Source organism: Cyprinodon tularosa, unplaced genomic scaffold, assembly GCF_016077235.1.
Source record: "Cyprinodon tularosa strain WSP-4 unplaced genomic scaffold, ASM1607723v1 ctg463, whole genome shotgun sequence".
In the NCBI taxonomy this organism is placed as follows: domain Eukaryota; kingdom Metazoa; phylum Chordata; class Actinopteri; order Cyprinodontiformes; family Cyprinodontidae; genus Cyprinodon; species Cyprinodon tularosa.
The window spans coordinates 605,500-628,997 of record NW_024039189.1 but is presented as its reverse complement, the minus strand read 5'-3'; the positions used below and the strand labels follow the sequence as shown (position 1 = coordinate 628,997).

Genomic DNA, 23,498 nt, shown 5'->3' with positions numbered 1-23,498 from the left:
TGTAAATGTTTAGAAAATATTAGTTTTGAGTTGGTGCAATCTAATTTAAAGAGCACTGAATTATTTCCCTCTTATCGACTGTGATTTTGGTTGTTCTTACCACTATACACATAATATTCGTTTATATTTAGTTAAATTAAACATTGATGTGAATTAAAGTTGACGGTAGAACACCACCACCCGCTGGCTTTATGTTGTATTACAACACTTTAAAACGTAAGGAAATGCGCTGACCGTGCTTTTTGACCCTTTATGTTTTCCGTAACACGCAGTTTAACAACGTGCACGCAGGGAAGTGTAGAGTTCTTGTTTTTGAAGCTAAAAGTGTGATTTGCTTCTCTAAACATAACCCCTGTAAGTAATTTAAACTTACGAAACATGTTTTTATACATTGTTAATTTTGTTCATTACTAGTTTCCAAATTTTAAAAAGCAGAGGAGGTTTTTATGCTATGCATTTGTTCATTGCATGCCGCTGAAAAAGCCTTGCTGATTTAGAGCTCAGCTAACATTTTAGGCCGAAGTGTCGTTTTAAGTAAAATAGGCATCGTTGTAATGAGCAAACTTTGCTATCTACATTGAGCCGTGTGCCATAAATGTCTGAAATGTTTGGTTTAAAAAGCCAAAGCGACTGAGTGTAAGCTAAGTTAGCAAGGTGGCTAGCCGCCACATGCTACCTGAATGATGAGGGACAGTGATTAATTGGCTGTTTCCAGATGTTAAACAGCGGTCAGTTTTAAGAAGTTCTCTCGTTGAGCTTTGTAACATTTAAAAGACAAAGCCTTGGTTGAGAAAACACATTATTTCCACTAAAACAAGAGCATGTCGACTCAAACATTTTGTAGTTTTACTGTTTTTGGTATTTAGACCGTGTTTGTGCGTCTGGTGAACCCTTAGTTATAGCTTTAAACTACACAAAAGCAAACTATTATACATTTGACAAAATTACAACACATTTACATCAATATGCAGCATCTATGGTTAATAGTATTGAGAAACGTGGTCTTCACCAAGACGTCTCCTAGATATTACAAACATTTCTTTCTCTTAAAGATTAATTTGCAATATTGTTTGTATTTATTTTTTATATACTTTAAATATAATTTTAATATGTTAGGAACTAAATTTGAAAATGTACCCCAACCCCTCCTAAAAAATAGGTCCATAGACCCAAACTCCATACAAGGATGAATGGATTGAATTTACCATTTATGAAAAGCTCATGGGATCATAGCTCTCAATGCACACAGTGTCTGAACAAATAAACTGGGATTAAAGTGTTTCTTGAGGAGGAGGAGATGGGCAAATCTATGTTTTCTATAGTAATGGTGAGATGAAGGCATTGAACCGTTTGGCCAAATTGCTTCAGCAATCTCCACAGTTCATAAAGCCTCATATGAACATGTCACCACCTACTGATGGAGTGCAAAACTACAGTTGGTAATATAACTGATTATTTGTGACATATCTACAAAAAGCTACATTACTTAGAATCCAATACATCTATAATCAGTGGCTTGCTTAGATTTTGATCATTACATTGTTTAATTTAACCAACTAGATTGGTTGGAAAAAAATCTATTCTTAGAACATATCCAAACTATCTAACTCTCCTATGAACTCCCACATCTTGACTGAACACTGAGGCTGTGCAAATGCTGCCGAAGTTCGTTGACCGATTTACTTACATAGTATATGATTAGACAGTGGTGTCGTATCATTTTAGAAAGATGCACGCTAATTATCTGCATTACTGTTGTCTGCAGAGAAGGATGGCAGAAAACCAAGAAGAGATGTCTCCCATTGAAATGAAAGTGGCTCGTCAAGTAGAGGTAACTATGCATCAAGAATTTTTTTCCTTTTATTTGAGAGCAGGATTTCTTCTACTTGCACTCAAAGCTTGTAATGCTTTGTTTCCAAAACATCTTCATTCTCTCAAATTTATTCTCTTCTCCATCAAATCTTTTTCTGTTCTCAGATCCGATGCTTCTTGCACAGATATTTTCTCTTGTTTACCTCTTTGCGTGCAAACCAGCCTCTGCTTGAGTCAGAGATACCCTCACAAGCCCATTGGCTCTGCTTATAGATTTTTTTTGCACTCTGGCTGGAGTTGGATGGTTGTCTTAAAACATTTCCACCTAATAGAACTACAGCCTCAGAAAAGATGAATTTTATTTGCCTTTTACTGCTAAAATAAGAAGCTGAAAATGAAAACAGTTATTTGTTGGAGGCAGAATTAGCATCTCTCTTGACTAGCATACTATGAAGTTGGTGTTTTGTATTTACCTCGGGCCTAAAGATGGATCAACTATCAAGACACTCAAGTAAGTAGCCTACTTCTATCTGGGCTAAAATGGTTCATAAACCGGTTCAGTTTTGTCTATGATTTCATACATCTGACTTTTCAAATCCAACCCCATAGCACACAATTTTGTCAGAAGAAAACCTTTTAGAAGCCATTTTAGCATAACAGGAAAACTCAGAAGAAAACAAGCGCACCCTTTCTGGGGCTGCCGTTTAATCGGCTGGAAAGGTTGCTAGGAGACGATCTGACTCCAGTCTGAGAGACCGCAAAAAAGATTCACAAGCAGAGCCAATGGGTTTGTGAACGCATCTCTGACTCAAGCAACTGGTGCATAAATGGAGCAAACCAGTGGATAAAATATCTGTACAAGCACCAGATCTGAGGGCAGAAACAAAGATTTGATGGAGAAGAGAATAGATTTAAGAGAAAAGTTTTAAATGCAAGCACTGGTTTTTGGAAGGAAAGATCCTCCATACCAATGGCTTATAAACATGGTTCTATAATCTTTAATAATAATTTTTATATATAGTCTGATGCAAACATTCCTTATTTCCACCTAGTATTACTTTGGGGACCACAATCTCCCCAGAGACAAGTTTCTGAAAGAGCAGCTGCAGCTTGATGATGGCTGGGTGGCTTTGGAGACCATGCTGAAGTTTAACAGGTTTGTTTGGTTTCTATTCTATTGTAATGACAAGCTTAGTGTGAGTTTAAGATCAAGTTGAAGCCTTTATTATGGAAGAGGTTTTAGAGGAGCATCGTGGTTCATGTTTTTTTGGAGGGCTTTATTCTGGTTTCATATTACCTTGTTCCTGCTCTTTTCAACATTGAAGATAAAATGCAACATTGATTATCACAGATGCAATTAGGGCTGGGCGATATGGAAAAAAAACTATATCACGATATGGATTATTTTATATCACGATAACGATATATATCACGATATACCACAACTGATGTTGCATTTTATGTTTTCATAGTCCGTCAGATGGACAGGGTTGAAAAAAATCTTTTATCGCCTATTTTTTACCCATCATCTTGTTTCCTAATATGAGAATCCCAAACCAAGAATACCAGTTATGCAATTTGCGGCCATGACAGTGAACAGTATAGAATGTTGGCTATTGCGCTGCAGTAATTAATCATTTAATATTCGTTTGTTATTGACATTTTATAAAATTCCAAGGCAAGGTTTTTCTCTTGTCTTTCATTTACCTTGTTTTCCACTAGGAGGCGCCTCGCCTATTTAAGAAGAAATGTGTCTGCACTGGTAATTATATGGTCCCGAAAGCTGTCTTTCTCGACTATGTAAACGGGGGCCATGCCTTTACAGATATAGCGTGAAATAGCACCTGTGATCTGCTTGTGTCGCTGAGACGTCTTCTCATATTGTGATCCTTGGGCGAATGCTTCCTTAAGCTTCGGCTGTGAGAATTTCTTTCCAGTGCTTCCTGTATTTTCATCCCTTGTTTGTTTTGATCAGAGTGGTTGTAGTTTCCCGTGTTCTTGTTCATGATTTTTCTTCAGGTGGTAAAAGAGGCCGGAAGTATTTGCATCAGCCGCTGGAACGGCTTTGCTGCACAGTTTACATATCGGCTGCGTTTGTTCTTTATCAGATGGCTGAAATCCGAAATATAACCAAACAACCGAGCTGCCTCCCCTTTTGGGCAAAAGTGGTGTTTGTTGTGTCTGTGACCTGGCAACCGTTTCGGACTCTATAACCGCTGCTGTGGTAACATCTTCTTGGGTGTCCATCATTCATTTTTTTTCAAGCCAGAAAGAAATTTTGCGGGCTCTCTCCGTTAGTAATGTTGCAAACGTATGGTGCAAAGCTGCGTGACGTAAAGCGGTGTAGTGTCGCAAAACCACGTTCTCTACACATTATCTTTTTATTCTCTTTTTTTTTCGTTATATACACTTAGAGTTTGCATAGCAAAAACGCAAAATGTTATATTAACAAATTATATTAAAAGGTATATTAGCAGTAATAATTATAATAAAAAAGTTTATCACGATAGAAAAAATAGAGGAGAAAGGTCACGATAGACATGTTTCTCTCGTCCTCACGATATATATCGCCATATCGCCCAGCTCTAGATGCAATTAAAGCTCCCAGAGATTAAATTTAAACCACAACCAGTGTCAGCTAAAAGCTATAAGAATAAAAACTCAGACTGTTTCCTTTTGGAGCACCCTGTCTGCGTTTGTTCAGTAATTGTGGTTTAATATGCTGTGAGAAACCCAGATAAGCTGCTGTATTTCCCCTCAAGCAAGAGAGTTATAAGTAAAATCTAACTATGTATACTGTTTTTATTATACGGTTTTGTTTTAACTATGAATTTTGTAGCACTTTGAGATTTTTTTTAAATGTAAAGTGCAATACAAATAAAATGTATTATTATTATTATTATTATTAAAATCAGATACTATTGTCAGTCTATTTAAAGACCATTAAAGGTCAGTTCAGTGTGGGACCATAACTAGAAACGCTGATGAGTTGCTTGTTAGAATCTTCTTCCATAAAATACACAGTCCCATTATGTAAACTAGTAGAGTATTATGGTATTATCAGGCTAGTACTGCACCATATTATCATATTACCACAAAACAAGCTCCATTTACGCTGATATATATTATATTAACTTTTCACCTCCTAACTTATGTAAAGGTCCCACAAATTCATTAGAATTGTGTATAAAAAAAACAAAACAAACAAACTTAGGTTCATGTTGTAGAGCTTCTGAGGGGGCAGCAGCTGCTTTTAGCATTAAAATGGAGGCAGTTTGGCGAAGCTCTATTCATTGATACTGAGATGCTGACAGACAATATTTAGATTTTTCATAAATTGCTTTATTGCTTCAACCTTTTTATCAAACAGTTAATGTCATCTAAATATTTAAATCATTTCTACCAATAGAAAATTGTCTCTTCATCTTTTTTAGACTGAAATCTTTAACTACAGAGACCAGCGTCGTCGTTTCAGCTCTCCAAAAATCGAAGACTGGCCTCTTGGAGATCAGTGAGGACAAAACAAAGATAAGGAGGTCTCCAGATAAACCCTTACCAGAACTGAATGATGAATACAAAGACGCAGTGAAACACAGATCTGTCTACATTGTAAGTTTCATTTTTACGTCTCTTCTATTCCAAATGTGTGGTACCTTCTGCATCAGATCAAGTGTTTTTAAGCCAAACCTAAAAACAATTCACTTCAACATCCTGAGGCAGATGTTATAAGTTCGCAGGGTTCCTGCTGTCGGGAAAACTGGAATTTAATTTCAAGATTTTTCCTCTTTTTCTTTATCATTTATATCCTTGTTTCTTCCCTTATGTCTTTTTTTTTCTTTCGTCATCTTCCCTTACTTTGTTCCTATGCATTAATATCTTTTGTTTTTCTTTGTTGTGACATTCTTTGACCTCCAATTTTTTTCCTATTATTTGCCTTGTTTCTTAAGCACTTTATTCCTACGATCCTTTCTTTATTACAGTATTTTTTGATCCTTCATTCCTTAGTTTCTTATATCCTTTCTTTTATTTTTCTCTGGTCCTTCTCCCCTACCTTCCTTTCTTGCATCTTTCACTGGCCTTCCTTCCTTCCTTCCTTCCTTCCTTTGTCCTTTCTTTCTTCCTCTGTTACTGTTTGCATCTCCTCAGGTTTCCCACAGTAAAAAATAACTTAAATGTTTCAACTTAGGAATTGGACTTAGGCTCACTCCTCCCATTCTAACTGCGGAGTTTTAAATCTTCCTCTTTATATATTTCCCTGAGCAACAAAAAGCTAAAGGATATTGCTTTATTTGAAAAAGTGGTATAAGACATGGATGTTTAATGTCCTTTATTTCTACTATTGTTATTTTTTCTCTTTTCTTCTGCAGAAAGGTTTTCCTCTTGAAACGACTCTAGATGAGGTTCAGGAGTGGCTGAATGGTAAAGGCAGCATTGAGAACATTCAGATGAGGAAAAATGTGCATAGACAGTTCAAGGTAGACAAAAGGCATCATATGACAGTTTCAGTGGTAAAAGGTTGTAAGACTGTTAGTAGATCTACCATTAATTTCTCTTCCAGGGATCCGTGTTCATCTGCTTTGAAACGGAAGAGTCGGCAAAGCAGTTCTTGGAACGCTCAGACGTAAAAACATTTAAAGACAATGAGATGCTTGTGTTGTCGAGGTAAGCTCTGTTGCTTCTTACTGCAATACTCAATAGTTATAAGAGCATTATTGCAAATAAAAAGTTATTATATTAGTAGCCAGTCTTCTAACATTTGGAGCATTTGATATCCAAAAAAACAACAAATGGCTCTTTATTGGAATACACTTGAAAATATGTACATTTTCTGATTTTAAGCTGAGGTACTGATTGGACTATGTTTCTGCTGAGCTGTAAAACTAAATATTTTTTAGCATTAAGGGTGTCTGGTTAGGTGTTCAAAACAATTGTACTTTCCCTTTATCGCTACCATTGGGTTGTTTTTTTTATTTATTTCTTCTAGGGAAGCCTACCATGCAAAGAAGGCAGAAGAAAGGAAAAACTTTAAAGCTGAGACGAAAGCTAAAGCAAAACAGTAAGTGTCCAAAGTGTGGCATTTTCTATCAGAAACGCTATTTAAAAATGACTTGCCCACCTTATTCTAAAATATCTTAAAGGGAGAAAGAGCAGCAACAGAAAAATGCTGAGGACAAGGAAATGGTATGATTTACTAACATGAAATTTTGTCTCTTTCTAAATAGTTTTTTTTAAACATATTTAATGAGTTAAATGATTAAAATTAAAGTATGATAATTATTTATAGGGTTTGCTCCTGGAGGAAGAGACCGGATGTTTGTTGAATTTTTCTGGAGAGCTTGAAGATGTCTCTAGAGAGGACTTCCATGCGTTGTTTTCCGGACATGGAAAGATAAAGTGGGTTGACTTCACAAGAGGAGCCAAGGAGGTATGTTATGGAATGTCAAATCACCATTTTTCAGTTTAGGATGAAAAACTGTTTGTTTTTCCATTTCAACCTTTCCTTCATCTCACTTGTTTGTTCCTTCACATTCCGTTCTTTGTGTCCCATTCTCTTGGATTTTCGTTCCCTTTTTTCCTTTCCTACCTAGTGTCCTTTTTGTTTGTCCGTCTAGCCTTTCTTCCTTCTGTCCTTCCTCCTTTTCCATATAGTTTTTTTTTTCTTTCAGTCCTGCTTTCTTCCTTGCTTTCAGTTACTTTAAATATTTAGTCTTTCAACATGCCATATATGCACAGATGCTTTTAGTATTCAATATCTTAAGATTAATGCAAAGGACTCAGATCTCTACAGTTCAGTCTGTTTTTACTCAAATGTGTAGTAACAGATTTAGATGTTGTTTGACTTTTTTCATTGCTCGCATTAAGGGAACGCTTCTTTTTGATGGAAACGCAAAAGAAGCTCTTGAGAAAGCCAAGGAAGCAAACAACGGGGAACTGAAAATAAAGGGCGGAAGCGTTACATGGCAGGTACTCGAGGGAGATGAGGAGAAACAGGTTCTAAAGAACATCATCCAAGCTCAGCAGGAATCATATAATCGTTCCAGAGGCAGAGGTAGGGCCTCATCCTCAGGCATCACATTTTGGGTGCAGCTGTAGCAAAGATGCTCAGTACTTCAGTGCTGATGTGTTCCTGTCTGGTAACTAAGGTGGAAGAGGACGATCAGGTGGCAGAGGAAGAGGAGGCCGAAGGGGAAGGGGTGGCGGCAGAGATCAAGGCAGAGCTCAGTTCCAGGGAAAGAAAACCAAATTCGATAGTGATAATGAGGATGATGAAGGTAAGTGAAACCATTTAACTAAATCTAGTAAACAACTGGACTTTTAAATTCTTTTCCTATAGCCTAGACTTTACATTGAGTTTGCATGTGACAGATGAACAATGCATGCCTCTTTTAACTTCTAAAGAGTACAGTTGACTGTTGTCAGATGACCTACCTGGGCTGTGCATCTCTGCAGCTCCTCCAGAGTTACCATAGGTCTATGGGCTGCTTTTCTGATTGTTTCTTTTGCCTGTCCTGTCAGTTCTGGTCGCATACAGGTGCTGGTCATAAAATTAGAATATCATGAAAAAGTAGATTGATTTCAGTAATTCCATTTAAAAAGTGAAACTTGTATATTATATTCATACATTACATACAAACTCATATATTTCAGATGTTTATTTTGTTTAATTTTGATGATTTCAAATGACAACAAATGAAAATCTCAAATTCGTCATATCAGAAAATTAGAATATTACTGAAGACCAATAAAAACAAAGGATTTATAGAAATGTTGGCCAACTGAAAAGTATGAACATGAAAAGTATGAGCATGTACAGCACTCAGTATTTAGTTGGGCCTCCTTTGGTCTGTATTACTGCAGCAATGCGGCGTGGCATGGAGTCGATCAGTCTGTGGCACTGCTCAGGTGTTATGATAGCCCAGGTTGCTCTAATAGTGGCTTTTAGCTCTTCTGAATTGTTGGGTCTGGTGTATTGCATCTTCTTCTTCACAATACCCCATAGATTTTCTATGGGGTTAAGGTCAGGAGAGTTTGCTGGCCAATTAAGAACAGGGATACCATGGTCCTTCAACCAGGTACTGGTAGCTTTGGCACTGTGTGCAGGTGCCAAGTCCTGTTGGAAAATGAAATCTGCATCTCCAAAAAGTTGGTCAGCTGCAGGAAGCATGAAGTGCTCTAAAACTTCCTGGTATGTGGCTGCGTTGACCCTGGACCTCAGAAAACACAATGGACCAACACCAGCAGATGACATGGCACCCCAAACCATCACTGACTGTGGAAACTTTACACTGGACTTCAAGCAACGTGGATGAAGTGCCTCTCTTCTTTTCCTCCAGACTCTGGGACCTTGATTTCCAAAGGAAATGCAAAATTTACTTTCATCAGAGAACATGACTTTGGACCACTCACCAGCAGTCCAGTCCTGTTTCTCTTTAGCCCAGGCAAGACGCTTCTGACGCTGTCTGTGGTTCAAGAGTGGCTTGACACAAGGAATGCGACAGCAGAAACCCATGTCTTTCATACGTCTGTGTGTGGTGGTTCTTGAAGCACTCACTCCAGCTGCAGTCCACTCTTTGTGAATCTCCCCCACATTTTTGAATGGGTTTTGTTTCACAATCCTCTCCAGGGTGCGGTTATCTCTCTTGCTTGTACACTTTTTTCGACCACATCTTTTCCTTCCCTTCGCCTCTCTATTAATGTGCTTGGACACTGAGCTCTGTGAACAGCCAGCCTCTTTAGCGATGACCTTTTGTGTCTTGCCCTCCTTGTGCAAGGTGTCGATGGTCGTCTTTTGGACAACTGTCAAGTCAGCAGTCTTCCCCATGATTGTGTAGCCTATAGAACTAGACTGAAAGACCATTTAAAGGCTTTTGCAGGTGGTTTGAGTTAATTAGCTGATTAGAGTGTGGCACCAGGGGCCATCAATTTTGAACCTTTTCACAATATTCTAATTTTCTGATATGATGAATTTGAGATTTTCATTTGTTGTCATTTGTAATCATCAAAATTAAACAAAATAAACATCTGAAATATATGAGTTTGTATGTAATGTATGAATATAATATACAAGTTTCACTTTTTAAATGGAATTACTGAAATCAATCTACTTTTTCATGATATTCTAATTTTATGACCAGCACCTGTATGGTCTGTACACAGCCATATGCGTATGATGGATAAATGGAGCTCTGAGTGTTCCAAGCTTAGGATATAATTTAATACCCAAACTCTGACCTCTAAGCTGTGTTACTGGGTCTTTATGGGGTCGCTTGTTCACTGAAGTTCTCTAACAAACCTGAGGCCTGAATTAGCTGAATTGGAACAAACAGAATTTCGTTTTAAGTTATTCAATCTGAAATTCCCGAAGGAAACGTGCTGTAGTTGGAGGTATCGGTGTAAGGGGATTACAGCTGAACAAGACATGCATACAATAAAATACAGAAAAGGGATATCAAATGTGTTTATATTAATATTTAAGTAAAAAAAACTTGCTTAAAAATGCTAAAAATACAAATAATTGTACTTAAAGCAACATTGTTTAAGTTTTGACCCCATTATAAGACTTATTTTAGAGATCAAATAATTTATCTTGCCAATATACAACATTTCAAGTACCGTATTTTCACGACTATAAGGCGCACATAAACGTCTTTTTTTCCCCTCAAAATGTGCGGCGCGCCCTATGGTGCGGTGCGCCCTATGTGTGTTGCAACTGCGACTTTTGAGAACACCTCATTGAGGAGATGATGAAAGAGTGGCTGAATGTAAGGAGACCAGGTGTTTTTTTTTCCACTCATCACCATCGCTGTTAATCTGACTCCATGCGTGCCCATCTCACAGCCGATGTGAAAAACATGGTGAAACAAATTAATGCTGTGCTCGCTGTGAACCGGACCCAGCAGGTGCAGCAGAAGCAGCGAGTTTACATGCAAAGTCAACGGTTGACGAGCGTATAGACGCAGCAAAAGGTCCCGCAGCGCGTTTTGAGCAGCAGGCGCAGCGCGTCGGGAGCGCGCAGCCAACGCGCTGCTGCTGCTCGAGATGGAAAAATTGAAGTTTTGCTGCTGGAAGCGCCGCATCAACGAATCAGAGAAGCTGATCTGGGAGCTGACAGCGAGACAGACACATCGCTCTGATGAGATATGATATTAAAGCAAATGAAAGGGCTGGATGGATGAGGAGATGATGAAAGCGCGGCTGAGGCAGGTGTATGTGAGGAGACCAGGTGGTTTTTTTCCACGCATCACCATCGCTTTTAATATGTGACTCCATGCGTGCCCATCTCACAGCTGATGTGAAAAACATGGTGAAAAAAAAGAAACGCTGTCCTCGCCGTTATCCCGGGGGTCTGACAAAGGAACTTCCACCGCTCGACATTGGTGTGAACCGGCCGTTAGAAGTAAGGCTGCGAGCGGCGTGGGAGCGATGGGTGACAGACAGAGACCACAATTTCACGATAAGTGGAAGGCAGCGCCGGGCAAGTTGCGCCACCGTTTGCGGATGGATTGTTGATGCTTGGACTAACGTGTCTGCTGGCTCTGTTGTTCAAGCTTTTGCAAAAGCCGGCATTATTTCTGAGGAGCCGCCCGGCACGGAAAGTGACTCTGACAGCGAAGAAGGGGAAATTGGCATGTCTGATTTAGCGCAGCTGTTTAATTCAGAAACAGAGGATGATGACTTTGATGGGTTTGATTAATACTTTGTAATAAATACATGAATAAAGCACAGTCATACTCAGTTTTGCTCCCGCTCTATTTTTCTACCTGAAAACTTAATTCAACAGCAGCCTCTGGGCCGGGTCTCCTCCGGTTTCACCGCGGCGGCTGGCAGGTGTTTTTCATCTAAATAATCTAAATCTTGCAGCTATATTTGCTGTGATCAGTGGGAATAAAGTAGTTTTAATATGTTTTTAAGTGAGAAAGTCCACCTGAAAACTTAATAATTGCAGTCAGTTCATCCAGATTATCTATTTCTGTCGGAGGCGCTCAGACCCCCACATACCAGCGGTGCACCGACAGTAGAAATCCCTTCAACAGCAGCCTCTGGGCCGGGTTGCCTCCGGGTTCACCGCGGCGGCTGGCAGGTGTTTTTCATCTAAATAATTTAAGCTGCAGGCACCAGGATACCGGCAATAAAAGCGAACATATTCTGTCGGCAGGTTTCAGGATTTTAAGTTAATTTAGGAGTAATCACAGCGCTGTGTCAACTGCGATGTGTCTGTGTCATGGCCAGCTCCCAGGTTTGATTAATACTTTGTAATAAATACATGAATAAAGCACAGTCATACTCAGTTTTGCCCCCGCTGTATTTTTAAATACGCAGTAGAGGTATTTAAACGTAGTAGAGGACATGTACCTGTATATAAAAAACGCGCCCTATAGTCCGGTGCGCCTTATGTGTGTGTTAAATACAGAAATGGGACACATAACTGAGAGTGCGCCTTTTAGTACGGTGCGCCTTATGGTCGTGAAAATACGGTATCTTTGCTCTGGTGGCTGCCCTGGTCAGAACTTCACCGCTGTAACTTAAGTGGGTCGAATCCGTCACTGAATAAGTCATGCAACCCAAAGTGCGTTACAGCAGCCTGAGCTCCCCTTAAACACCACAGCTAAGTTCAATTGTGAAATTGGCTCCCATGTTGGATTTAATCTATAGAGTGGGTAATGGTTTTTTTTTTTCTTCTTAAGAACTAACTCCATAGCTTCTCTATCTGCTGGTCTGAACTGGTTTATCAGATTCCAAAACAGAGAGAGGCTGTTTACCGTATTTTCACGACCATAAGGCGCACCGTACTAAAAGGCGCAGTCTCAGTTATGTGTCCCATTTCTGTATTTAACACACACATAAGGCGCACCGGACTATAGGGCGCGTTTTTTATATACAGGTACAAGTCCTCTACTACCTTTAAATACCTCTACTGCGTATTTAAAAATACAGCGGGGGCAAAACTGAGTATGACTGTGCTTTATTCATGTATTTATTACAAAGTATTAATCAAACCTGGCAGCTGGCCGTGAGACAGACACATCGCAGATGACACAGCGCTGTGGTCACTCCTAAATTAACTTAAAATCCTGAAACCTGCTGACGGAATATGTTCGCTTTTATTGCCGGTATCCTGGTGCCAGCAGCTAAAATTATTTAGATGAAAAACACCTGCCAGCAGCCGCGGTGAACCCCAGGCTGTCCAGCCTACAGGCTGCTGATGAAGAGATTTCTGCTGTCAGCGCACCGCTGGTATGTGGGGGTCTGCGCGCCTCCGACAGAAATAGATAATCTGGATGAACTGACTGCAATTATTAAGTTTTCAGGTGGCCTTTCTCACTTAAAAACATATTAAAACTACTTTATTCCCACTGATCACAGCAAATATAGCTGCAAGATTTAGATTATTTAGATGAAAAAACACCTGCCAGCAGCCGTGGTGAAGAGGAGGAGACGCGCCGGGGCTGCTGTTGAATTAAGTTTTCAGGGAGAAAAATAGAGCGGGAGCAAAACTGAGTATGATTGTGCTTTATTCATGTATTTATTACAAAGTATTAATCAAACCCATCAAAGTCATCATCCTCTGTTTCTGAATAAAACAGCTGCGCTAAATCAGACATGCCAGTTTCCCCTTCTTCGCTGTCAGTCACTTTCCGTGCAGCGCAGCTCCTCAGAAATAATGCCGGCTTTTGCGAAAGCTTGAACAACAGAGCCAGCAGACACTTTAGTCCAAGCATCTACAATCCATCCGCAAACTGTGGCGTAATCTGCCCGGCGCTGCCTTCTTATCCTGAAACTGTGGTCTCCGTCGGTCATCCATCGCTCCCACGCCGCTCGCAGCCTTACTGCTTCACACCGATGTCGAGCGGTTGAAGTTCCTTTGTCAGACCACCGGGATAACGGCGAGCACAGCGTTCATTTGATTCACCTTTTTTTCACATCGGCTGTGAGATGGGCACGCAGCGATGGTGATGCGTGGAAAAAACCACCTAGTCTTCTCACATACACCTGCCTCAGCCATGCATCCATCCAGCCTTTTCCATTTGCGTTAATATCATATGTCATCAGAGCGCTGTCTGTCTCGCTGGCAGCTCCCAGATCAGCTTCTCTGATTGGTTGATGCGGCGCGTCCAGCAGCAAAACTTCAATTTTTCCATCTGAGCAGCAGCAGCGCGTTGGCGGCGCTTCAGATGCTTAAACGCTCCCGACGTGCTGCACCAAAACGCGCTGCGGGACCTTTTGCTGCACCTATATGCGCGTCAACCATTGACTTTGCATGTAAACTCGCTGCTAAGGGTGCTCCGATCAGGATTTTTGGGGCCGATCACCGATTGCTGAAAGCAGTATTGGTTGAAACCGATCACCGATCACCAGTAACCGATCACTGGGTCTATCTGAAGCCTTCCTTTTATCATGTCATATATTCAATTTTAATAGTCTTAACAAAAATGTATATGTATTAAAATTAACAGAACATAATGTATTGTGAATTGTCAACTGTATACTTTTATTGACAGAAAACATTCAACATTTTACTTCCTTAGAAACATCTTAAACAGCTTAGAGCTTAACAAATAAGCCTTATTTCTAAATAAGATACAAAAAATCTGTCATTGTTAATTTACACAAACTTAAAGTGCAGAGCAAAGAAAACAAAATCAAATATTTTGGGATGCCATGATAAAAAGGCATAAGGTATTTATTTTAGGCTTGTCCTGCGGTAATTAACTGAAAATAGAAGCCATGACGGAACAGTCACACATCTTTAGATAATATATCAGTTCTTGTTTGGCTTTTTGTCCTAGCTCAAAGTCTAAAATGTCCTTTTAATCACTTCAGATATTTTTCAGTAGTAATAAAGTTTTGTAAAATTCAAACAAATGCTAACTTTAAATGTTCTTTTAGCTCCTTTAAATCTACATACATTTAAAGTGCACAGCATGGAAATCATGAGTCAATTAGAAAGAAAGAAGAGGAATAGAGATTAGTAAAGCCATTTCTCTTAAAGCTTACTTGTTAAGAATCAATGGCAGATTTTGCTTTAGAAATATAAGCATCTCTGCATTTTTGGCAGACAGCTTGTTCCTTTTCTCATCTACAATATTCCCTGCTGTGCTAAAAAGTCGCTCACTATCTACACTTGTGTACGGAGCCCAGAGGTAGGCTTGTGCTGCTTGTGCGAGAGCGGGGAAACGACTTTTATTGTCTCGCCAAAAAACAAGCGGCTGTCCGCTCCGTGGGATGACTGGCTCTGATACGTAGAGGTTAATCTGCGATGATGTTGAGCTGCTGATGTCACCGCCACCATGTTCCCCGTCTTCATCCAACAACTCAGCCTACATAGCGTTTAAGGAGCCAGCTCGACTTTCTCTGGGGGCTCAGTGCCAGTCGCTTCCAGGACAAGGACATCAGAAAGCAGCCCGCGAATCCGGGGCCTGAGTGCGTCGGAGAAATATCTGTCTTTATACCTTTTTTGTTTGGTTGAAAATAAAAATAAAACTTAAATGGATTTACTTAAACAAACAAGATTTTATTTTAGCTGCGCGTAGGTTACCTAAATGCACTACCGGACCACCGTCCGTTTTCTTCTTCTTCACCACTTCCAGTCGCATACCAATGCAGAGCAACTACAGCGCCCCTAGAGGAATCGGAGGAGTGAATCCAACAAGTAGTGCGTCTCATCGGCCCATCTGATCGGCCTTTATGGAGACCGCCGATCAAACTATTTAAAGCCTTTATCGGCCGATAACGATCGTTGACCGATCAATCGGAGCACCCTTACTCGCTGCTTCTGCTGCACCTGCTGGGTCCGGTTCACACCGATGTCGAGCAGCGTTAATTTGTTTCCCCATGTTTTTCACATCAGCTGTGAGATGGGCACGCATGGAGTTACATATTAACAGCGATGGTGAGGGGTGGAAAAAAAACACCTGGTCTCCTTACATTCAGCCACTCTTTCATCATCTCCTCAATGAGGTGGTCTCAAAAGTCGCAGTTACAACACACATAAGGCGCACCGCACCATAGGGCGCACCGCACATTTTGAGGGAAAAAAAAAGACGTTTAAGTGCGCCTTATAGTCGTGAAAATACGGTAAGTCAGTGCAGTGATGTCATTTCCTTTCAGGGGATAAACTTGGAAGTTACAGATCTAGTGCCCCCTAGTGGTTTAAAGTTGCGCTGTTTTGCTTTAAGTACAAAAATAAAATGAATATTTTACTTAAAATACAAAAGTAACTTTTAAAACTATTCCTAAAATGGTTTTATGACCAGAAAATGTGTAAATGTTCCTGTTTTGCCCACTTTGTTAGTTGAGAGAAGGTAAAAGAAACCCAGTGTTGTTTTGTTTTAAATTAGGATAATATACAGAAGTTCTGCATAAGCAGGAGCTTTGTTGTTCACAGCATTAAAGTTTCAAATGGCAACTAAAATTACATTTAAATGCTAAAGTGGGAATGGATGGGGAACATGTTGATCCATCATCTCCAATGTTTCCCAATTTCCAGTCTTCAACTGTGGTTATTTTTCTCGTTAAAAAATAACTGGGCTCCAGCTGTACAGATTCTCTACATCCTCTTGATTCTTTTCCCTTAGTTTTGCTGTAGCTGTTAAAATATCAATATTTTTACAAATAAGAAGTTTGAAGAAAGGAATAGAAAGTTCTGATATATGTGTTCAAGTTAAGTGAGTAAAGCTACTTAAGTACAGACAATCAGCATTTAAACATCACATCTCTGTAAGATAGTCATAAATAGTAGTGCTTGTTATGGTACTCATTCTCTTAAACATGCTCAGGTGATTTTCTGTTTCCTTTTTTAGCACCTGCAGCCCCAAAGAGAGAACTTGAAGAGGCTGACGGCCCTCCAGCAAAGGTTTCCAAAACTGAGAACGGTTCGTAATGAGGAGACGACATGCTGAGTTTTTCTTTAACAGAAACAATTTATTAAACACAATGTAAAATGTAGAGGCAACTTTAAATCCCATTCCAGTAAAAAAAAAAAAATTCAGGCTTTGGAGAATCGTATGAAGTCCACTTGGATGTCGACCTAAAAACATTTGGAAAACTTGGAATCAGTTTTCAGCTTTTTAAGCTCGTTTTGTGCCTCTCGTCATTATTTGTATGGTTTTTTTTTTTTCTTATCTGAAGATATTTTAATTTTGGCACATTCAACATAAACCTGCTCCTAATGGTTTAATCTACCCTGAATTTTTTTTTTCATTAGACCTGAGTGACATTTGTTTTGTAGATCTCCTACATGGACTGATGCAAATCTGTGATTTCTGTTTGTTTTTTTAAGTTTGCATATGCCAATAGCAATTAAAATGTTTATAAAAATAAAGTTCTGTTTTGAGTTCACATTAATATACCTACCGACTTTTTCTTATGGAACCTGTAGGAAGCCGGTAAATCATACCTCAGTTCTGTAAACAAAGCACATGTTTAGAGTTTGATCTGATAGGAAGGTTTGAACTGCCCGCCTTACTAACCTGCAATGACTTCCATTTTCACTCCCCAGTCTTTAGCCTTCTTCTGTATGTGCTGCAATTACATGTTAAAGTATGTCAACATTTTTAGCACCACAATTCAATTCAAGCTTTAATAAGAACAAGTAAACACAATAAGTAACCTAAAATATAGTGAAATGGAGTCTTGAGTGTTTTGTGGTAAGGAGCTGATACAGATCTATACATGAATCCAGTTTTATTTCATACCACCCAGTTGATTCTCTCTTAACTGGAAGTCATTTTATTGAGGGACATAGAGCCTCGACTAGACTCCGTTCAGTTAGGGTGATGGCAAGGAGGCCCTCTAACTTGACTGATAAATCATTAAAAGATCAGTGGGGAAAATGCAAAACTTGTCAGCCATTATAAGAATTGAAGAGTGATGACTCATTTCCTTCCAAATATCCAATCTGAAGTGGGTTGTTTTTTTTTGTGCTCTGACTGGATGCAGCATTAAGTCATCTGCAAACTGAGGAGCACCATTGAAATGGGATGTATTGTGGTTGGTGAGGGGAGGGGGGGTTCTTAATGACCTCTTCCCAGTTCTCTTACTGGAGCTTGAATTCATACGTTTGTTTTTGTTCTTGTGGCTATCAACTTAATGGCCTCTCAAAGGCTGAGAGATAAAAATCTAGATGTTCACAGCATTCATCATCAGCTTATACAAAGCCAGATGGCATCAGAAACTTATTTAAAAGTTTTCATTTCAAATTAAGTTGCAAAAATCAACACAATAAGAACATTAATATTGGTGTCCCTTTGCTGGGGTCCTAGTAAGTTTTGAATCCAAGTCAATTATTGTTCTTGCCCCTCATTTGTTAGATTCATTTTACCTTCACACAGAGTCATGTGATCTAACTCTGATGACCAGATGTTTAAAAACATTTTTATAAATCCTGAAGTCCTTTAACTCAGAGGGACTCATCTGTCTTCTGTGAACTGGTTCTATTTTATTTTATTAACCTTTGGCTGGTTTGTGTTATTCCTGTTCTTCCTCTACATTTTCTACTGCACCCTGGTCAGCTGGAAGGTTTGTTGCTATGTGCTTTAGAAATGGTGGTATTGTATAAACATCTGAGGGGAGAGGAAATATGCTGAAGCCAGACCTTACCTCTCTTGTTGATGTTTTATGAAGCGAGTACACTGCTGTTTTTGACATGGTTAAAGCAGCACGGAGAAACTTCATGTCCATCCCTTGAATAGACAGAAAAACATGTAACTACCTTTATCCAGACACACTGAATTTATCTTTGATTTCTACAGAATTAGAAGTCAAATATACAGATACTGTAAAAGAAATCAAACTATTAGTACTAAAGCTTGCAGTTCAGTCGCATTTTGGGCAGACGATGTTGGAATGTTTGGATGATGAAAGTGGCTCAGATAAATTAACCTAAAAGAAAAATTTGTAATCAGTTTTCAGAAAACTAAACCAAACTCTTGTCTACTAGAAACAAACCGTGTATTTTTCACCAGTGGAAATTTCTGCTCAATCCTTACGAAATCAAGTTAAATGTTTTCAATGTCACATGTTTTCCAGCTTTGTTCTTGGAGAATCATGTTTTTTTTTTTTTTTTTTTTTTACAAGGCTTTTAATAAGACTGAGAAAATAGGATTTTTATATTTAGGTTCTTAGTAAAGATGGAAACTATAAAGCTGAACATGGAATTTTTTTTTATTCCACATCAATTTCCACCCAGAAATCTATATTCTTAAGTATAGATTTAGGAATATTTGAATTTCAGCCATTCTGTTTTTGACTATCTGAAAACTATGGAAGTAAAACAGTTTCATTGGAGTATGCCTTTTTTTTTTTTTTTTCTTAGCACCGAATTTTAAACACAGATTTTTTTTTTACACATTGAATTCCTTACAATGAAATTTTATCTTCAGCTGAAAAATATTTGCTTGCAAAAAATTTCAGATGCAAAAAAATTTGCCTGTATAAAGTTCAGCTGCAAAAAAATCCAACTGCAAATGTTTCAACCTTCTGGTGAACTCAAGCCAAAGCAATCTACACTTGATGCAGTCGAACAGCTTCTAGCCAATTAAATGAGCTCATTTAGTCAGAAAAAAAAAAGTTTGCTGACAGCCGCTTCTTCCAGATCAAACCAAGAGCCTTGGCAGACAGGGGTGCCCCACTAGCTGTCATCGGCTCAGTTATTTCACCCAGTCCGATTAGATGAAAATCTCTAATGGCTGTCTATTAGTAGCTACCTGACCTTTTGTGATCACATCTATTTAACAAGAAAAACTCCTCATTCAGCTTCATTCAGCCAGGAAAAGGTTTTCAAAGTCAAATTTTCACCAGATATAAATTCAGTGTAAGGAATTTAATGTGTAAAATTCTTTGTTAAAAACATTCAGTGTTTAAAATTTGGTGTACAAAAAAATGCAGATTCCAATGAGACTGTTTTTCTTCCATAGAAAACCAATAGTGTTAAAATAAAGTCAACACATTCATAAATGTTTTGACTACAAGCCTCCTATATCTGGTGTTAAAAAGTTCCCTCTGGTTGAGATAACTGAAAACCTTGTTAACCATTTAGGAATGCTGGAATCTCTACATTTTACACTTAATCCTTTCATTAAATGTAATTCCCTGCCTGATGTTCTAGAGAGCCAAAGATAATTGAGAAGTTCACTTCTGTTTCAGCTTTCACATTTTAATCTAGTACTCTTTGACAGAGTTACATTAATCAGTCCCTGCAAGCGGTCTCTGCCCTCAGAAAGCAAAAACTGAAACAGTTTCTGATCCCTTGCTTCAAAGACAAAAGAGCTATAGATATCAGAGGGTTAGATGACACAAGACTCGCTCTCATCCTTGTGACGATTTTCCCCCCAATGATTTGACTTTAATGCATTTTGGTTTTCTTCAGTTACTTCAAAGTATAGATTACCTACATTTCTTTCACTGTATCTTCAAATATAATCATAATTCATTCTGTAAAACTAGGCTTTGTTGGTCAATATGAAAGACTATGACTTTTCCAGCAGTCAAAAACTTGTTCCCAAATAATAAATAAATATGGTGAATATAGTTCTTTCAATGGCTTTTTAGTATTAGAAAGTCATGCTAATACATTCTTAAATGTATGTTATTAGTTGTAATTAATTCTTACTTCCTTCACTCCTCTTTCTCATTTGCAATTAAGATGTTTCAACATCTTTCTGTGATCCTTAGCACAACCAGCTGTGTTGGGAGGAAACAAATGGAGGCACACAAACGGCATTCTAATTGCATTCTAAACATAAGGATAGTAAATTGAACGTGCATTAAAAATAATTATGAGGTAAACAAACCCTTAGATATTGATGGGTCACCTGATGCACAGCAGTGATGGGTCCAGCAACCCTGATACGTTGGCGCATGTGTAAAGCTTAAAGAGCAAACGCCGGCTGGGTTAAGATTTCATTGTCCTATTACGTCATACCATCATAGCATGACGCGTGGCCTGTTTGGATTGAAAGGCTGAATCCCAAACCGAACCCCTAAGCACTACCCCTTAACTTTCAGGTGTCACTTTCAATGAAGTCACGCTTGCAGATGTAGATGGCTCCTCGATTGAAGGTGTGTGTGGGAGTATAAATGAGTATAATGTCCACTTACCTCCAATGGAAAAGGAAATTAGTTGTTGCTATGGCAATGCAGCACCATCCCATGTGCATGACTGTAGCTACGTGACGTATGTTGACATGACATCAAACATTTGCCCCTTTCTTTAAAGTAAATGCATGCGGTCAAATAAAACTTTTAAAGAGGAGCTTCTTAATTCAACATACATTTGCATGAACTGAAGCAGGCTCGCTATTTAAGGGCTGAATGCTCCACTCGCCCTACCCATGACGGACTTTGGGACGGTCCTTAATGGGGCGGACCCTCCAGGGAACACGCAGAGGTCAGTGCTTAGGGTTATTGTTTAGGGGCCGGTTTGGGAATCAGTGGCTATGTCTTCCGAAGGCCGCATGCTTTGGCCGATTACGTCACAGCGCAGCACCGTGGGCTCTTCGGATTCTAAGGCCCAATTCCTAAATACTACGTTACACACTGGGCTTTAAATAGGCACGCATTAGCACACAGAACAGTAGTAAGAATTTCGACATCCATTCTTTAACTGCTTTGTGCATCAACTGTCCCGGATGTTAGGCAACAGAGCCTACGCTGAGCTGATTGGGAGGCGGTTCTGTTTGAATCTATAACCCAAATCTTCCAGCCTCCTTCTTTTCAGGGCCTCCAAAGGATCCAGTCCAGGTAGGCTGAGTCATTCGGAGGACCCAGCAGCCGAAATCGAACACAGCCACTGCCAAGCTGTACTGATGCTGATTACTGACATCCCTAAAAGTCCCTACAGGCAGCCTATTCAACAGACTCAACTTACAATGATTTGATGACCTATAATATAATTTAAATCATCGCTATATTGGATTATTTCCTATCTTTATTTGAATTGGAAATAACTGTAATATTTTTAGACACAAACAATAAATAGAACAAGCATTAACATGGCGTAAAAATTTAAGTGATCACGTGAATGAGGATGCTTGTGGGCTAGGATTTTTTTATTTACTTATTCAAAACATAACTGCATTAAGACTAGTGAACTAAGAGTCCATCTAAAATGTATTTAAATTCATAAAAGCTGAGTTATAACAGAGGAAAGAATGACACCACAAGAAAACTAACGCAAATATGAGCTCTAGGGCTGCAACTAAGGATTACTTTGCAAATCGATTAATCTGTCGATTATTTTTTCGATTAATAAATTAATAATTGGATATCCAAAGTTTCCTTTTTTGATTTGAGGAGTTGTCGATAGAGCATATTGACAGACGAAAACATCTTTATCTTAAATGCAAAATGTTTTTATATTTTTTTTACAATTCTGATTTAATTACTGCTCTAAGTGGGTCACTCTCTGAAGTAAAGGCATATCTTAAAGTCTCTATACTCCAGGTAATGATTAATCAATAACTAAATTAGATGACAATTATTTCAATAATCGATTAATCTGATTAATTGTTTTAGCCCTAATGAGCTCCAAACAAAGACAAAACATTATTTCTACCAAAATAAAACTCAGATTAAAGATCAGTATGTTGTGTGGTGAACCTCACCTTGGTTGTGTTTTGTACCAAAGGGTGGATTCATTATAACCGTATCAAACCTCTGAGCATAAGCCTCAGCTTCTAGGTGGCATAGATCCCACTGGAGCAGATCCACGTTGGAGAGCTCAAACTCTTCTGCGTTCCTTCTGAATATCTCCAGTGCGTCCTCATCGATGTCAAAACCGACACACAAACTACAGAGAAAAAACATCAGACACCAGCTCCACATCCAGGACTGCTGCTGCGGATCTTCCTCTCACCCAGCGTCCAGCATGGCAGCCCCGATGCTGAGGACCCCACAGCCACAACCCAGGTCTGCCACCAGTTTACCCTCTATGTCGTCAAACGTGCTGTGGATCGTGTAAAGCATGCATGCTGTGGGAGCAAAGGACCAATGTTTTTGAAGTTATACTTTTGTTTAAAGTATGCAGTGTGCGATCCCCTATTCAGATGCGCTCAGCCTCACCTGCAATGTGCGGGCTGGTTGGATACTGCTCCAGCAGGATTTTAGGCTCCTCAAACGTGTCCACCTGCTGCAGACAGCTTTCTAACTCCTTCAGCTTCATTTCGCACTACTGGGATTTTTCCACAGCAGTGTAAGTAACACCGCGAATAAACATTAAATGGTATATTTTAGTGACAGTGGAAGTTAAAGGAAAACTACACGTTCCTCATCACGCTGGAAGAACCAAAACAGTCCAAAGAATAGTTCTTCTTTTTTTATGGTTGGCGAGCAACTTATTGATGCGCATTACCGCCATCTACTGGAATGGAGTGTGGATCGGGACGCTGTACAGCGCCGCAATAGTTCTTCTTCATTTGTTTTATGGCGGATCGCAAGCAACTCAAGATGCCTATCGCCACCTACTGTACATGACTGTGTAGCAACATTACTTTATATAAAAAAAATAAATTAATTAATTAGTCCGAAGAATAACAATTAATCCTTTTTGAAATCTTTCCTTCATTTTCCAATATTCCTTTAAGACTCCATTCTTGGCCTAACCTTCCAACGTTTTTCTGTCCCCCATATGCGAAAAATAAAACTTCAGGCAATTTTTTTTTCTTTTTCTTGATTTTATTTTGGTTGAT

At 39.1% G+C, this 23,498-nt stretch overlaps 2 protein-coding genes across 2 annotated transcripts; one reads left to right on the top strand and one right to left on the bottom strand.

Annotated features, from left to right (window-relative positions):
• Window positions 1–206: 206 nt before the first annotated feature.
• ssb (small RNA binding exonuclease protection factor La) lies at window positions 207–17,157 on the top strand. Its single transcript, XM_038301209.1, has 12 exons — window positions 207–354; window positions 1,766–1,831; window positions 2,865–2,968; window positions 5,247–5,421; window positions 6,180–6,287; window positions 6,371–6,474; window positions 6,797–6,868; window positions 6,951–6,993; window positions 7,097–7,237; window positions 7,675–7,861; window positions 7,956–8,084; window positions 16,614–17,157. Exons 2-12 carry the CDS (start codon window positions 1,772–1,774, stop codon window positions 16,691–16,693), a joined length of 1,203 nt encoding a protein of 400 aa, XP_038157137.1. The 5' UTR covers window positions 207–354; window positions 1,766–1,771; the 3' UTR covers window positions 16,694–17,157.
• On the bottom strand, window positions 16,714–23,143 carry mettl5 (methyltransferase like 5). Its single transcript, XM_038301210.1, has 7 exons — window positions 22,873–23,143; window positions 22,667–22,781; window positions 22,416–22,600; window positions 18,412–18,494; window positions 17,283–17,334; window positions 17,167–17,216; window positions 16,714–16,840 (listed from the first exon to the last, which is right to left on the bottom strand). The coding sequence occupies exons 1-7, from the start codon at window positions 22,970–22,972 to the stop codon at window positions 16,799–16,801; spliced, it is 627 nt and encodes a 208-aa protein (XP_038157138.1). The 5' UTR covers window positions 22,973–23,143; the 3' UTR covers window positions 16,714–16,798.
• Between the last annotated feature and the right edge of the window lie 355 nt (window positions 23,144–23,498).

Bases quoted from the DNA above. Each gene is read 5' to 3' on its own strand.
- mettl5 (XM_038301210.1), bottom strand. From the start codon at position 22,972: ATGAAGCTGAAGGAGTTAGAAAGCTGTCTGCAGCAGGTGGACACGTTT. The intron at 22,782-22,872 runs GTGAGGCTGAGC...TTGCTCCCACAG, and splicing joins AACCAGCCCGCACATTGCAG to CATGCATGCTTTACACGATC. The intron at 18,495-22,415 runs GTGAGGTTCACC...TGTCTATTCAAG, and splicing joins TGGTACAAAACACAACCAAG to GGATGGACATGAAGTTTCTC.
- ssb (XM_038301209.1), top strand. From the start codon at position 1,772: ATGGCAGAAAACCAAGAAGAGATGTCTCCCATTGAAATGAAAGTGGCT. The intron at 5,422-6,179 runs GTAAGTTTCATT...TTTCTTCTGCAG, and splicing joins AACACAGATCTGTCTACATT to AAAGGTTTTCCTCTTGAAAC. The intron at 7,238-7,674 runs GTATGTTATGGA...GCTCGCATTAAG, and splicing joins TCACAAGAGGAGCCAAGGAG to GGAACGCTTCTTTTTGATGG.